This window comes from Pituophis catenifer, unplaced genomic scaffold, assembly GCF_029215685.1.
Source record: "Pituophis catenifer annectens isolate HBS135680 unplaced genomic scaffold, rPitCat1.0.hap2 SCAF_1, whole genome shotgun sequence".
Taxonomy (NCBI): domain Eukaryota; kingdom Metazoa; phylum Chordata; class Lepidosauria; order Squamata; family Colubridae; genus Pituophis; species Pituophis catenifer.
Window position 1 is genome coordinate 2786123 of NW_027256881.1, and position 17381 is coordinate 2803503.

A 17381-nucleotide genomic window follows, 5' to 3' on the forward strand; every position below is an offset into this window, starting at 1 on the left:
CATTTTATTTTATTATTCATCTAGAACAGAGCCAGAATAGATGGTGAACAATTTCTAATTCTGAATCAAATATAAAAATCTGCACATTTTTCTGTTTGGCTGTCGACAATGCATTGGTAAAACAATATATCTAGATAAAGGCGGTTAAGTGAATCATTTGAGTTACCATGATTTGTTTAGTGACCACTGTAGCATGCCAACCGTCATGCAATCAATATTCGGGCAGGTGGGGATTGGCATGCATTTACAATGGTTATAGCATCCTGGGGTCATGTGATCGCCATTTGCAACTTTCCCAGCTGGCTTCCGACAAGCAAAATCAATGGGGAAATCTGGATTCACTTAAAAGAACCACGAACCAAGAGAACCAAAGCAAAACTCTGAGGCAGGTAGATTCCTCAAAGAATAGCTTTATTGGATATATCATATTGGCACAAAGGTCCCGTGGGTTTTCACCTAATTAAAAGTAAAAGTTTGTCACTTTCTCAAAACAGTCAGTCACATGGTCCAATCACAGCGCGGTCTGGTTGCCATGTGACATCGCTCCGCCTTCTTCCAACCGGGTGTCCTTGGTTCCCAAGAGAAAATATTTTGTTTTGGCTACAGAATCCCAACTATCTCAAATCCCCTCTCCCTGTCCCTCAGCTCAAGTGTGGCAATAGTGAAGCTATCAAAATGGCTTGCTTATTTATTTATTTATTTATTTATTTATTTATTTATTATTTGTTTATTTATTTATTGGTTCGATTTATATGCCGCCCTTCTCCAGAGACTCAGGGCAGCTTACAATGCGCTAAGCAACAGCCTTCATACTTTTGTATATACCTGCTTAGTAGGGCTTTCGCCCCCTCCCCCAAGCGGTGTTCTATTTTATACAAAGTCAGCTTATTGCCCCCACAATCCGGGTCCTCATTTTACCTACCTCGGAAGGATGGAAGGCTGAGTCAACCTTGAGCCTGGTGAGGTTTGAACTCGCAGTAATTGCAGGCAGCTGGCAGCTAAGTGCTACTTAACAGCACTTTAGTCCACTGCGCCACCAAGGCTCTGGTAAGGGTCAGCTTCAGGGTTGACAAACTGCAGTGATTCACTTTAATTACCATGGCAAAAAAGGGTGATAAAATCTGATGTATCTCATTTTACCTTGCTTAGCAGTGGAAATTCTGGTGCCAGTTGTGATTGTAAGTCAAAGACTACCTATGCAGGCAATCGGCTACAGGTAGTCCTCGACTTACCGTGTTTCCCCTGTCTTATATTTTTTTGAACCCTGAAATAAGTGCTTGGCCTCATTTTTGGGGAGGTCTTATTATTTTGGAGTGTGCGGAGCAAGACGTCTTACCTGATTTCCAGCTCTGTCTCCCTAACCCTAACCAGAGGAAATGGAGAGGACTAGCTGTGTATGTGGTTAAATATTTTCGGGGAGGGCTTATTTTCGGGGGAGGTGTTATTTTTGGGGAAACACGGTACAACAATTCATTTAGTGACCGAAATTACAACGGCACTGAATAAAGTGATTTATGACCGTTTGCAGCTTCCTTGTGATTACATGATCAAAATTTAAATGCTTGGCAACTGGCATGTACTTATGACGGTTGCAGTGTCCCCGGGGGTCACGCGATCCCCTTTTTAGAACTTCTCACATGCAAAGTCCCTGGGGAAGCCAGATTCACTTAACAATTGTGGCAAGAAAGGTCATAAAGTGGGGCAAAACTCACTGAACCGTTGTCTTGCTTAGCAAAGGGAAATTTTGAGCTCCCTTGTGTCTGTAAATTGAGGACTAGAAGAGATGGACGATCTTCTGTCCCACTGAGCACCTATAAACTGCCATGGTTGACTGTCTTAAGGTTTAATATTAAAATAAGATTTTTCAGATATATATTATTAAGATGACATGCCTACAGATGGTACAATGATACAGATGGTTTTTCTATGGGCCTCAAATATAATGCTTAAGTTTTATTTTCTTATCCCACGGGATATCAAAAAAGTCAGTCACATCAGTGTGATCAAAGTCCCATCCCTTTTTATCTGCATGCAGGTAGAAAGGGGGGCAGGATTTCACTCAATGATTGGGACAATATCTTGACTTTTTCAATCAATCAATCAATCAATCAGAATAGAGCTAGAAGGGACCATGGAGGTCTTCTAGTCCAACCCCCAGTTCAGGCAGGAGACCCTATACCATTTCAGACAGGATGCTGTCCAGTCTCTTCTTAAAAACCTCCAGTGTTGGAGCAGCCACAATTTCTGGTGGCAAGTAGTTCCACTGGTTAATTGTCCTCACTGTTAGGAAGTTTCTCCTTAATTCCAGGTTGCTTCTTTCCTTGATTAGTTTCCATCCATTGTTTCTTGTCCTGCCTTCTGGTGCTTTGGAGACTAATTTGACCCCCTCTTCTTCTCTGTGGCAGTCCATGTCCCCCTTAGTCCTTCTTTTCTCTAGACTAACAGTTCCATATCCAGTACCCAGTTTAACAAGAGCCTTTCCCGTAGACAGGCCTATCAACTAACCACGATTCCTTCCACATGTGGGGTGTTTTTTTGGGGGGGAGGGGTCTTCTCTGAGGCATGAGCTATGTTACTAGTGCTTTTAGTGTCTGCCCACAGGCAGGGTATGCGAAGATTTTTGACCCACAAATTCTGGGGAAAAAAACACAACCTCCAAATCTCGGCCTCCGCACAACCGTGACGGAGGTTTCCCTGAGCTCTTCGGAGGGCGAGGCGTTTCAACAGGTTAAGACGTCAGTTTAATGCTTCGGCATCCATTTCACTGCATCTCATTTCAACAATTGGGCATCCTCTGGACCTGACAGGACGCATATGTGGAGAAGGCAGGCTCTCTCTGCTGGCGAGCACACCCCCGCCTCTCTGACATCGCGCCGTTTTAACCACAGGCTTGACGGGATTAGCGAAAATGTCAAAAGACAGCCCTTCCTTGGCTACCTGTTCAGCCTTGAAAATATACTCGTAGCTATCGGGCGCAGTTGAAAGACAAAGAGATTCAGTGGGAGTGGCAGCAAGCCCGTGGCAAGCCACGTCGTCGTCTTGTCGCTGTCAGAGAAATGAAGCTTTGATCTATCTGGGAGGTCAGGGACGCATCCAAGATGAGATGGAGCCTCACAGCGGAATACCTCTTAACTGCCAGTTTCCTGTAAGGCTGCGTTGAGGGGATCTCGCCTGCTTCCCTCTCCCCCTCCTCCTCCTTCATTCCCACAGCCCTGGTTGCATTTTTATGGAAAGAAGGAAGAGGAAGAAGGGAAGGAAGGAAAAATGGAAAGAAGGAAAAGAAGATAAAAGGAAGATAAAAGTGGAACAGAGGGTGGGGGGGAGGGAAGGAAGGAAGGAAAGGAAGAGGAGAAAGGGAGAAAGAAGGCAGGAAGATAAAAATGGAACAGAGGGTGAGGAGGGAAGGAAGGAAAGGAAGAAGGAAAAGGAAGGATGGAAGAGAGCAAGAGAGGAAGGAAGGAAAAAACGAGGAAAGGAAGAAAAGAAGGAGAAAACAGGGAGGGAGGAAGCAAAAAATGAGGAAAGAAGGAAAGGGAGAAGGAAAAGGCAGGATGGAAGGAGGAAAGAGAAAAGTGGAAGGAAGAGAGGGAACGAGAGGAAGGAAGGAAGGAAAAAATGAGAAATGGAAGGAAGGAAGGAAGCGGAAAAGAAGGAGGAAGGAAAGACCAAGGAAAGGAAGAGAAAAGTGAAAGGGAGGGAGGGAGCAAGAGAGGAAGGAAAAATGAAAAAAAGAAAGGAGAAAAAGAAGGAGGGAGGGAGAAAGGAAGGAAAAAAGAGGAGAGAAGGAAAGGGGGAGGTTAAAAAAGGAAGGATGGAAGGAGGAAAGATCAAGGAAGGAAAGAGAAAAGTGGAGGGAGGGAGAGAGGAAGGAAGGAAGAAATGAGAAAAAGAAGAAAGGAAGGAGAAGGGAGGAAGGGAAGGATTGTAAATCATTTTTTGTCCTTCACTTCTTGGGTAAAGAATGTAAGTAACACAAGGCAGTGAAGACAGCTAATGTTTCTTCCTCCTTTTTTTTTTGCAGATATAACGCACAAAAAGATGCATCATGAAAAGGGGAAGTGAGAGAGTTCAGATCTTTGGAAACCCAAAAGGAAATGGGGAATCTGGAAGTGAATGTCCCCCCCCCTCAGCAGATTTTTCTGGGCTAAAGATTGCATTCCCAACAAGAGACCACAAGTTGGGGAAGGATGCCTTACGGCCGTGATGGCAAACTTATGGCACATGTGCCACAGCTGGCATGTAGAGCTCTCTCTGCGGGCACCCGAGCCATCGCCCAATTCAGCTCCACTGCGCATGTGCGCGCGCCTCCCGCCAGCCATCTGATTTTTGGGATGCGCAGGGGTGTGCGCAGGCGGGAGACACGCACACATGCGTGAGGGAGAGAGTTGGGGAAGTGCGGAAACGGGCCCGTTTCCGGCCTCCAGAGCCCAGGGGAGGCTGTTTTCGCCCTCCCGGAGGCTTGGGAAAAGCCTCCAGAGCCTGGGGAGGGCGAAAAATGGGTCTCCCAGAAGTCTGGAAACAGGCCCGTTTCCGGCCTCCAGAGCCCAGGGGAGGCTGTTTTCGCCCTCCCGGAGGCTTGGGAAAAGCCTCCACAGCCTGGGGAGGGCAAAAAATGGGTCTCCCAGAAGTCTGGAAACAGGCTCGTTTCTGGCCTCTGGAGGGCCTCCGGAGCCCAGGAGAGGCCATTTTCACCCTCCCAGAGGCTTGAGGCACCATGGCAGGGGTGTGTGTGTTTGTGCTGTCCCCAGGCTCCGGAGGCTTTCCTCAAGCCTCTGGGAGGGTGAAAACAGCCTCCCCTGGGCTCTGGAGGCCGGAAACGGGCCCGTTTCCGCACTTCCCCAACCCTCTCCCTCACGCATGTGTGCGTGTCTCCCGCATGCGCACACACACCCTGCCATGGTGCAGGTTGCTAAAATTTTTGAATCCCACCCCTCATGTGCATGCGCGGGGTGGGGGCAGGGGCGCATGTGCATGGTGTTGTGTGCGCATGTGTGGGGTGCACATTGCATTATAGGTGCCGGCATGCGTACACTTTTGGCACATGGAGAGAAAAAGGTTAGCCATCACTGCCTTACGGCTTTATGTGGTTTATGGCTTCCAACCCAATCGATTACGATTGCTTCAATCCAATCAACAGCTCAATGGTTGACTTCATCCCAACCCCGAGAAGAAGACAAGGGCAAAACACTTCCAGAAACGTTGCCCCGAAACCTGCAAGGACTTGTTCGAGTTGTCCTCCCTAAGATTCAAGACTTGATGTCCAAGATAGGTGGACATACACAAACACGATTTGATAGCTCCGTTGATTGTGTGATTCCTAAGGGATTGCAAAATTACACCGTTTATGAAATGGATCCAAACGATCCTGGAATAATTCTTGGATTGTATTCATTGTGTCAGCACTTCAAGCTGCATTTACTCTAGTGCTGACATAAGAAGGAGGAGCGGAGGCGTCTGGAAAGGGACGTTTGACTTTTCACCCACTTATTTTCCCTGGAGATAATATCCCCTAGGAGATGGGATGGGAGGGGGGAAATTCCTTTGAGTGGAGCAGTAGATAGGGGTAGAGTGACTTGGAAGATGGCCAATGAGTGCAGGGGAGTGGGGAACGAAAAGGGAGGGGTTTGGGTCTGGAAGTCAGTGTTGGCTACGATGAGTCGTGCTTTGAATGTCGCGCTTAATAAATGGGAGTTTTCTTCAAAGACTTTGTTTGAAATGCAATTTATTTGAGACGACCTCGAAACTTGACACATTGATTGATTAGATTTTTTATCCTGCCTTTATTACTTGATAAAGTAACTTGAGGCAGCAAACATACATACAGCCTCTTCCCTATTTTCCCCACAACAACCAGGACTGTGAGGTGGGTTGGAATGAAAGGAAGGGACTGACTTTAAGTCATCCAGCCAGCTTTCATACCTAAGGCAGGACTAGAACTCCCAATCTCCTGGTGATTGCCCAATGTCACCCAACTGGTTGTCATGCCTAAGGCAGGACTAGCACTCAGAGTTTCCTGGTGATTATCCCAAAGTCACTCACCCAGCTTCCATGCGTAAAGTGGGACTAGAACTCACCGTCTCCTGGTGATTGGCCCAAAGTCACTCAGCTGGCTTTCATGCTAAGATGGGACTAGAATTCCCCATCTCCTGACGATTGGCTCAAAGTCACCCAGCTGGCTTTCATGCCTAAGACAGGGCTAGAACTCCCAGTCTCCTGGGGATAGGTCCAAAGTCACCCAGCCAACTTACATGTGTGAAGCAGGACTAGAACTCCCAGTGTCTTGGTGATTGGCCCAAAGTCACCCAGCCGGCTTTTATGTCTAATGCGGGACTAGAATTCCCAGTCTCCTGGTAATTCACCCAAAGTTCACCCAACTGGTTGTCTTGCCTAAGGCAGGACTGGAACTCACTGTGTCCTGATTTTTAGGTCAGCACCTTAACCACTACACCAAACTGGCTCTCTTGAATTTAATTGGTTTATTTAAACAATGATTCTTTCTGTTTTTAATTTCTTTAAAAAAAAAAAACATCCTCCCACTTAAAAAAACCTAAATAAAAATGAAAATTTATGGGTAACCAAGGGTACCACTCTGAGGACTCAGGCATAGATTATCCTAGAGATGTTTTCTTCTAAATTCTGGAAGCTGATCAAAGCTGATACACGTACAGGTAGTGCTCAATTTACGACTACAATTGAGCCCCAAATTTCTGTTGCCGAGTGAGACAGTTGTTAAGTGAGTTTTGCCCCATTTTACGACCTTTTTGCCACCATCGTTAAGCGAATGACTGCGGTTGTTAAGCTAGTAACATGATTGTTGAGTGAATCTGGCTTCCCGGTTGATTTTGCCTCTCAGAAGATCACAAAAGGTGATCACACGATCCCGGGATCCTGCAATCATTGTTAAATACATGCCAGTTGCCAAGCGGCCGAATTTTGATCACGCGACCACGGGGATGCTGCAATTGTCGTAAGGGTGAAAAGAGTCATCCGCCTCTTTTTTCTAGGCGCCACTGTAACTTCAAATGGTCATTAAGTGAACGGCTGTACGTTGAGGACTACTAGTAGTTCAGATTATAAAAATGTAGTGTGCTTTTGGTTTGAACTAACAATTCTGTGCATTCAGGAGATATTTATTCTTTCTCTCTCTTTCTACCTCTTTCTCTGCCTATCCTGCTTAAGCACGGGGTTGGACTAGAAGACTAGAAGGTCCCTTCCAACTCTGTTACTCTCATTCTGTTATTATTTCAATATAGAAATGATGTATTTCTAAGAGCCCATGGTGCTCGGCACTCTAAAAATGATTACAGTGCCCTGCTATAAACAAAATGTAAGATTGGCATGGCACTGTTTCATTACCCAAGTGATAAGGCCTTTTAGGAGCAAAGGTTCAGTCCATTAAATAAATATCAGGGCTAAACCTGTTAAACAGCACAAATCCGAACCATTAAAAAAAACCTTTGCTTCAGTAAAAATAAACACACCGTCTGCCAGACACTCACGCATAAAAGTTTTATCTTTAGCCAAAGCAGCAAACTTTCGACCCATTTAAAATAAAACCACACTACAGTGTGTGTGTGGGGGGGGGGGGGCGGGAGAGGGAGGGAGGAGGAAGAGAGAATGTGCAAGAAACATTTTCCATCCACAATTAGCAGGCTGTAAACCAAATTATCAGAACAAGATCATTTTTTACTAGCAAAAGCCTACGAGTGTACCTTTTTTAAAAATATACATATACATACTAACCCTAACCAAACCCAAATGTAAGTATATGAAAGTGTGTGTGTGTATATATATATATATATATATGTCTTTTTCTTTTTCGTAGGCTTTTATGTGCATATTCTTTCTCGCCAGATTCCACCTACGTAAGCTGTAGAACAACTTAGCTTACGTAGGTGGAACGTGGCTAGAAAGAATATGCATATATATAGAATGAGATTCTACTGAGCTGGAGCTACAAAAAAAACCTTGGCTACGTAGGGAAAACCTGGCTAGAAGAAAAACATATATACACACACACACACACACACACACACACACACGCACACGCTTTCAGGGAAACTATCCAAAAAGCAAAATTGAGGCGGAGGAATGCTAAAAGAACATAGTTTAAAAACAAAACAACAACAACAGCACAACAACTATAGGTGGTTGAAAAACGGCCCTAGATTTAAAGGCATGGCAATTAAGTGATTCCTGGTGGAATGAAGGTAAATGGCATTTATCAATTTGATCCAACGATGCTTGGATTACAATTCTTGCTGTTGGTCATTTCAAAGAATTCAAGCCTCTACCTTTCATTTCAGCACTAGTTAAGGCTCTTTATCTAAGCACACTGAAGAATCTCCTTCATCCCTGCCCCACTTTATCAAAGTTTTTTGGAGAGAACATCCTGCAGTGCGCAGGGGTTGGACTTGATGACTTAGGGTTGGGGACCCCTACCCTACACATCCCATCCCATCCCATCCCTCCATCCATCCCTCCATCCATCCATTTGATAGGAGTTGAGGTTTTAATGGCTATCTATCTGTCTGTCTGTCCCCCCCATCCATCCATCCGTCCGTCCATCCATCCATCCATCCATCCATCCATCCATCCATCCATCCATCCATCCATCCATCCATCCATCCATCCATCCATCCATCTATCTATCTATCTATCTATCTATCTATCTATCTATCTATCTATCTATCTATCTATCTACAGAGCCATGGTGGCACAGTGATTAGAATGCAATGCTGCAGGCTAACTCACTGCTCATTCCAGGAGTTCGATCCAAGGTTCAAGGTTGACTCAGCCTTCCATCTTTCCAAGATCGGTAAACTGAGGACCCAAATTTTGGGCGGCAATGTGCTTACTCTGTAAATCGCTTAAAGAAGGTTGTAAAGCACTGTGAAGCAGTATATAAGTCTAAGTGCTATCTATCTATCTATCTATCTATCTATCTATCTATCTATCTATCTATCCATCCATCCATCCATCCAGTGGTGGGATTCAAAATTTTTTACTACCAGTTCTGTGTCCGTAGCTTGGTGGGCATGGCATGGCTTGGTGGGCGTGGCAGGGGAAGGATACTGCAAAATCTCCATTCCCTCCCAATCAGCTGGGACCCGGGAGGCAGAGAATAGATGGGGGCGGAGCCAGTCAGAGGTGGTATTTACCAGTTCTCTGAACTACTCAAAATTTCCGCTACCAGTTCTCCAGAACTGGTCAGAACCTGCTGAATACCACCTCTGCATCCATCCATCCATCCATCCATCCAATCTATCCATCCATTACTAGCACCAATGATGTTACCCAGTTAGGGTAATGAAACATCTGCAAGAAAACAAGCCCGCTCAGAGAGCACCAAGGATCCCCTATTTATCTATCTATCTATCCACCCATCCATCCATCCATCCATTCACCATAGAGCTTAAAGGCTCAATTCTCCTCCTCCTGCACCCTTCATCCAAGTGGCAAAGGAAACAGGTGTAACATACCATTACAAGCAAGAGAGCCCTTTCCAGGATTCTCAAACTATGGCACACGGAGGCCTCCGCAACCAAAGTTGTAACACAGAGCACATCCACAGCCTCTCCTCAGTTCCCAACCATTCATCATCAGGATCTGGGACACTTCAAAGGGCTGCAAACAAGTCACTCGATTAAAATCAGATGCAAGCCAAACTCTCCTCTGCAGAGTAAATTTACTTCCACTGAACCAGAAGTGGAGGAGGAGGAGGAGGAGGGGGAAGAGGAGGAGGAGGAGAATAAAAATAAATAAAACGGCACCCCCAGAGGAACAATGTGCATCTGGAACAGCGTCTCTGGAACAGCGTCTAAGGTGAAGTGGTAAGTGTCAGCCGTCCTTCCAAGTCCCCCTGGTGATAACTTTGCTTTTCAAGCCTTCAACATATTTGACAGTAAAGTAAAGGTCAGTGCTGCTTGTTAAGGACAAGCTGAATACAGGGGAAAAAAACGCACACACATCGTTTTGGAGTTTCCTCCCCTTCCTCTGCAATCCGAAAAGTAATCTTCCCCAAGATAAAAGGAGAAGTTTCTTCCTTGCATGGATATTTTATCTAAATAGGCCTATTTAGGAGGAAAGGTCTTTATGGATCCAGGCAATAACCAGGAGATCAGATTCTTTAGTAAAAGTGGTAAGTGATTGGCTTTTTGCCACGATGTAAAAAAGATGCAGAGACTCTAAAAAGAGTGCAGAGAAGAGCAACGAAGATGATTAGGGGACTGGAGGCTAAAACATATGAGGAACGGTTGCAGGAACTGGGTGTGTCTAGTTTAATGTAAAGAAGGACCAGGAGGGTGACATAATAGAAATCTTAAAAATACTTGACACTCAAGAAAGAGTGCAGAGAAGAGGCAACCAAGATGATGAGGGGACTGGAGGCTAAAACATATGAAGAATGCTGGTTGTAGGAATTGGGTATGTCTCGTTTAATGAAAAGGACGTGTTGACATGATAGCAATCTTCAAATATTTAAGACTCTAGAACAGGGGTGTCAAACTCAAGGCCCGGGGGCCAGATCTGGCCTGCGGGGTGCTTAGATCTGGTCCACAGGCCCACCCTGGAAACAGCGATGCACCGGCCCGTGGTGCTTCTGCCAGCGAAAACAGAGCTCAGGAGGGCTGCGTGAGGCCCACTTGGGCTCCATTTTTGGCAGTGACAGCCTCCTGCAGCCCTCTGCCAGCCAAAGTGGAGCCCAGGGAGGGTGCAGTTCCATTTTCGCTGGCAGAGGCACTGCGGGAGCCCATCAGGGCCAAAAATAGAGCTGTCAGGTTTCGATGTCATCTCAAATAAATTGCACTCCCAAACAATTAATCTTTGCTGAAATATTCCATTTAGTGAGTACGACAGATCTGGCCCCGACTTCGTCGTAGCCGATACTAATCCTCTGACCCCCAAACCTTTCCCTTTCTGTTCCTCAATTCTTATCTTCTCATTGGCCATCTTCCAAGTCAGTCTCCCCAGCTTCTGACCTCACCCCACAGGAATGTCCCCCCTCCCATCCCATCTCCTAGGGGATATTATCTACAGAGAAAATAAGTAGGTGAAAAGTCAAGCCTCGTCTCCTCCTTTTTATGGCAGCATCAGAATGTTGACAGGAGCCTGGGCAGACCTCGCGTGGTATCCCCGAGCTCCGTTTTTGCTGGCAGAGGGCTACAGGAGGCCGTCTCAGCCGAAAATGGAGCCTCGATGAGTAACGTTGCCCATCCTGGCCACACACCCTGGGCCCCCAAGGTCAAACACAACCCTGATGCAGCCCTCAATGAAACTGAGTTTGACAGCCCTTCTCTAGAAAGAGTGCAGAGAAGAGCAACCATGACGATTAGGGGACTGGAGGCTAAAATATACAAAGAAGGGTTGCAGGAATTAAATATGTCCAATCTAGTGAAAGGAAGGACTAGGGGTGATATGATAGCATGCCAATATCTAAGGTTCTGTCACAGAGAAGAGGGGGTCAACCTATTCCCCAAAGCACCTCAGGAGAAGAAGTAACGGGAGGAAGATCACTAAAGAGAGAAGCAACTTGGAATGAAGGAGAAACTTCCTAACAGTGAGGACAATTAACCAGTGGAACAGAAGTTGCCACCAGAAGCTGTGGGCGCTTCATCACTGGAGGTTTTTAAGAAGAGACTGGACAGTCACTGGTCTGAGATTGTATAAGTTCTCCTGCTTCAGCAGGGGGTTGGACTAGAAGACCTCCAAGGTCCCTTCCAATTCTGTTATTCTACTTTCTTGCAAAGGTAGTCTATTCTAGTAAAATGGCAGGCAGTTTCCAGCACCCCTGGCTGGCAACATCCTTTAAAGATCTATCCGCGATTCTAATCTTTACAAAATCAGCAAGGATGGTGCAGGTTTAGATCATAAAAGACTATTTTAAGTTCAGGTCACATGATGAAAATTTGGGCGCTTGGCAACTGGCACGTATTTGTGACGGCTGAGGTATCCTGAACTCGTGTTGTTGCAGGAATAATGGGACTCAGACCGTGGAATCAAAAGGAGTTGTATTTATTTGCGCAAAAGGTTCAGAGCAATAAAGCCGTAGCAACATCTGACCCCCCCTCTTACGAACAACAAGCACTTATATACTTATCAAAAGCAGCAAAATGCGAAAATATAGCATATCAGCGTTGATTGGTTATATTATTTATAGCCACCTGTTGCTCTGTTAAAGAAGCTAAACATCTTATTCCCCCTTCATACAGAATGAGGTCACAGGTGTCTTGCAGGAAGTACCTAAGTTTCCAGCAGCTCGTTGAATAACTTTCTTTCTTTTACTTTTATTAAATTTCTATACCGCCCTACTCCCGAAGGACTCAGGGCGGTGAACAGCCACAGAGTAAAACACATAAATACAAAAATTTAAAATAGAATAAAAACGAATTAAATAATTCGGCTGAACAAATTTAAAATACCCCATAATTTAAAACAAATTAAAATTTTCATTTAAAAAGGGGAGAAGATTTAGGCCAGGCCACTGGGAACTTTGAAAACGGGGCGAAAGTCGCTGAACAAATGTCTCGCTTAGCAACATAAATTTTGAGCTCCATTGTGGTCATAAGTTGAGGACTACAGTACCTGAACACCACAAGGGACTTTAAGGTCCTTTAACCTACCTGAAGGTCCTTCAAGTTTGGAAACGGGATTCCAATGGTGAGAACCGCCCGGGCGTTGTCATCGGAGAAATCCAGACCTTCACTGACTTTGCCTCTGCACACAGCAATAAGCAGCGCTCCGTCTGAAGCAAAAGAACACAGCTGTCTAACATCATCCAGGTAGTCCTCGATTTACAACCACTCCTTTAGTGACCACTTGAAGTCACAACAGCAGTGAAAAAACTGACCTACGGCCGTTCACACTTAAGAACGGGGCAGTGTCTCCCAGGTCACGTGATCAAAATTCCAGACGCTTGGCAAACTGGCGCGTATTTATGACTGTTGCACTGTCCCAGGGTCTCGCGATCACCATTTGCGAGTTTCCCACGGGTCTTTTGACAAGCAAAGTAAATGGGGGAAGCTGACGCTGCTTTTGCAAGCCTTTCTGCTTCGGCAGAGAGTGGTGAGGACAGCAGAAAAGGCCACTGGCAGTTCACTTCCTTTCTATCCAAGACAGGGCACGTAAGCGATGCTTGCACAGGGTCTGCGAGATTGTCTGGGACCTTAAACATCCCCTTGACGACCGATTTTCCTTGCTACTCTCTGGGAGGGGGCTTTGTTGGTATCCGAAGCAGAACATCCAGATCAGGGGTGGCCTGTTGGGGGCTTCGGGAGAACTTCTAGCTAAGATTCTGGGCAGTTCGGAGAACCCCCAAATCCCACTCCTGACTGGCCCCGCTCACCCCGCTCTGCCCCTCCCAGGAGTCCCGACGTGGCCCATTTTGGATGTGAAGTAAGCGCAGGGCGCGTGCGGAGACTCAGGGAGGGTGATAAACAGGCCTACCAGAAGTTCAGGAAGGCTGTAAACAGGCCCGTTTCCGGCCTCCACAGCCTGAGGAGGTTCTTTTTGCCCTCCCGGAGGCTCGAAGAAAGCCTCCGGAGCCCGGGTAGGGCAAAAACGCCACCCTCACCCCCTGCCGTGGTGCAGGAGGCTGACTAGGCCACGCCCACCATGGGCACACCCACCCAGCAACCAGGCAGAGAACCCCTTGCTAAAATTTTTGAAGCCCACCCCGATCCAGATTCATTCACAGTTTTCTTTTGTTCCGTATAGCATCAATCTTGTGAACTCTCAAGTTTCCTTTCTGCTATGTATTCAAATGTACAGTGATTACATATATGTATGTGTGTGTGTGTGTGTGTGTGTGTGTGTGTGTGTAGAAATGTTAATATAATAAATATAAATATAACATAATGCATGTGTGTGTATGTGCGTGTACGTATGTATATGGTGTCACAGTGGTTAGGATGCAGTATTGCAGGCTACTTCTGCTGACTGCCAGCAGTTCAACAGTTCGATTCTCACCGGCTCAAAGTTGACTCAGCCTTCCGTCCTTCTGAGGTCAGTAAAGTGAGGTCCCAGATTGTTGGGGACCATAGGCTGACTCTGTAAACCGCTTAGAGAGGGCCGCAAAGCCTTGTGAAGTGGTATATCAGTCTAAGTGCTAATAATGCTAGTCCTATAGCATGTGAATATGGCTGTTATGCACTTGTATGGATTGATATATACTTTCTTTTGAGAGCAGGCAACAGAATTTCATTTTTAATGTGTGCCAGTGTGCTTATAGTAGAAAGTGACAATAAAGGTTATCTTACCTTATCACCTCACCTCACCTACCATGTGCTTTACTTAACAACAACGGTGATCCACTCAACAACACTGGCAAAAAGGTCGTAAAATCGGGTGCAACTTGCATAGTAACGGAGATTTCGGTTCTAACTTTGATCGTAAGTTGAGGATCACCTGTAATATTGTGGAATCTTGTTCCAGTCAACCTTTATCCGGACCAAGATTTACACTTTCTGCATTTTGTAACTTACCTTTGCCATTTTGAGATTTGATGGCATCGGAGTATATTTGAAGCAGCTCATCAAAATCAGCTTTGTCGCCTCCTTTGGGTTCCACGATGACTATTTTAATTAGCTCAAGCTTCTCCCACAAGCTCGTGTGCAGCCAGCGATCCTTCAGTTTATCTAGCATCTCCACAGAGGATCCAAAAAGAAAACCACGGGATTATAAACCAAACAAGAAAAGAAAGGGATACAGGCAGTCCTCGACTTACAACCATTCCTTTAGTGAAAGGTTCAAAGTGACACCGGCACTGAAAAAAAAAGCTATCTATGACCGTTTTTCACACTTATGACCATGGCAGCATCTCTGTGGTCACATGATTTTTAAAAAGTGGACGATCACTTGAATATGAGCCAGGAGTATGCAGCAGCAGCCATACTCTGTATGTATAAATGTGTATAAATGTTTATACAATCTCTGTTTATACAATCCAGGATTATACAATCCAGGATTGTATAAACAGAGGCATAGAATCAAGATCATGTGAAGTATTAGTACCACTTTATAAAACATTAATAAGGCCACACCTGGAATACTGCAACTAATTTTGGTCACCATGCTACAAAAAAGATAATGAGACTTTGGAAAAAGTTCAGAGAAGAGCAACTAAGATGATCAAAGGCCTGGAGACTAAACCATATGAAGAACGGGCTGCAGGATTTGGGTTTGGCTAATCTAAAGAAAAGAAGAATTTAGGGGTGACATGATAGCAAACTTCCAGTATTTGAGGGGCTACCACAAAGAAGAGGGGGTCAAATTACTCTCCAAAACACCAGAGGACAGGACAAGAAACAACGGACAGTGGGTTGGGCAGAGAGAAAGCGATTGCCCGCAAGATCACCCAGTCGGCTTTCATGCCTAAGGCAGAACTAGAACTCACTGTCTCCTGGTTTTATTTATTAATTTATTTATTAATTTAATTTGTATACCGCCCTTCTCCCAGAAGGGACTCAGGGCGGTGAACAGCCAAAATTAAAAAACATACAAATGCAAAAGTTAAGATAATTAAAAGAATTAACATGGTGACAGGACACCATGCCGGCTTTCATAGCTAAGGCGGAACTAGAACTAGAAATGGTATAGGGCAGTGATGGCTAACCATTTTGTCATTGCGTGCCAAGAGCTCGCCCACGCGCCCACACTGCAATGCAACTGCGACCCTCCCTGTGTGCCCTGGCCCCCTGCGCATGTGCCCTGGCCCCCCCTCACCCATTTTTGGCTTCCAGGTTGGTGCAGGAGGCCTTCCAGGCCCAAAATGTGGTGCAGGGGGGTGCGTGCCCCCCATGCATGTACGGCAGAGACCTGAAGACCAGCTGGCTGGCAGGAGGTGCACGGGCATGCGTGGTGGAGCTGGGCTAGGGCAACGGCTGGCGTGCCCGCAGAGAGGGCTCTGCGTGCCACCTGTGGCACGCGTGCCATAGGTTCACTATCACAGATATAGGGTTTCTTGCCTGAGCAGGGGGTTGGACTAGAAGACCTCCAAGGTCCCTTCTGTTATTCTATTCTATTCCGTTCCGTTCCGTTCCGTTCCATTCCTCCCGTCTCCTGGCTACTGGCCCAAGGTCACCCAGCCGGCTTTCATACCTAAGACGCAACTAGAACTCCCCATCTCCTGGTGACTGACCCAAGGTCTCCCTGCTGGCTTTTATGCCTAAAGCCGGGCTAGAGCTGACGGTCTCCCACTTTGTAGCCTGGTGTCTTAACCACTAGACCAAACTGTCTCTTATATATACACAGTACATAAAACAAGTGGGAGCATGGTTGCTAAATTCTAACAAGCTCTATACATGCAGTGGATTGGATGCGTAAATCCCACGAATTTCAATATATTTATAAATCTTATAGACTTAGCTACATATATCAATATATCCATGCTGTTGTTGTGACCTAGGCTTACTGAGTCATTACAAGACACAATTAGTTCCAAACAAACCTATTTTATTGTAACAGCTGAGAATTACCATTCATTCCCAGCTGAGTCCCAACTAATAGCAAAACAAGTCCTTCGGAAGAAGTCCTTCGGGATAATCACCAACCTTTATCTTCTTTGACACCCTGCCAAAGGCCTTACTAGGCAAAGCCCCACGAAGTTCTGAAACAAACAAGAGATGCCGACTGGAAACAGAGTTAGCAACGTTGCTTTCCTGTAAAAAGGCCCAAGTGCCGTTATTTCTCTTTTAAGCCTTATGAGAGGGGCCAATCATCTCCTAGCTTTACTCCCGAGTCGTCCCTTTTGCTTTAGCTGCTCTTGCCTTCTGGCAGCTCTGCACATGCATGCACTAGGAACAGGCTCCTCCGGTTCCTCTGCCTCTCTGCTGTCCGACTCTGGGGGCTCCAGAATCCACGCATCACTCCCAGATGGCCCTGGCCCCATCTCTGCCTCCGACACAGAGCCCTCGCCGGACCTTCCTCAGACTCCAGGACTGGCCCATGTTCCTTCCCAGCCTCCTCACTGTCTGACTCTGCTGCCAGTTCCGCAGGCTGCTGGCGGATCACAACAGCTGTTATGACTAAACCCGGATCCAACCCATATTTATCAGACACACATTTGAGGAAAAAGCACCCCTTAAGTCCACTTCCTAACTGCGCCGACTAAATGAATGATTTCGGATAGAAGATCTTGAGATCTTAGTGCAACTTTCCAAAAAAAAAAACCAGCTCGCTGCTCCTTTTTCGATCACGACTTCCACAGAACACAAGCTGAGATGCCACAATTAATTTTTCATTGGAAGGAATAAATATTCCACGTGAGCCAATACGCTGTTTATTCACAAGAAAGGAAGAAAAACAAGGAATCTTGATTTTTATCGTGAGCAAATGTACTTCTTGGCAGCGTGATATATATTTTTTTTCCTATCACTCCATCGATA

At 45.8% G+C, this 17381-nt stretch overlaps 1 protein-coding gene across 1 annotated transcript in view; it reads right to left on the minus strand.

Annotated features, from left to right (window-relative positions):
* Positions 1 to 17381, minus strand: part of BRIP1 (BRCA1 interacting DNA helicase 1) — a 130446-nt gene that overhangs the window by 24072 nt on the left and 88993 nt on the right. The window contains exons 14-15 of the mRNA XM_070945084.1: positions 14481 to 14640; positions 12621 to 12742 (exon numbers count right to left, since the gene is read on the minus strand). Of these exons, the coding sequence (XP_070801185.1) occupies positions 12621 to 12742; positions 14481 to 14640 (282 nt within the window). The remainder of the gene's footprint in view (positions 1 to 12620; positions 12743 to 14480; positions 14641 to 17381) is intronic.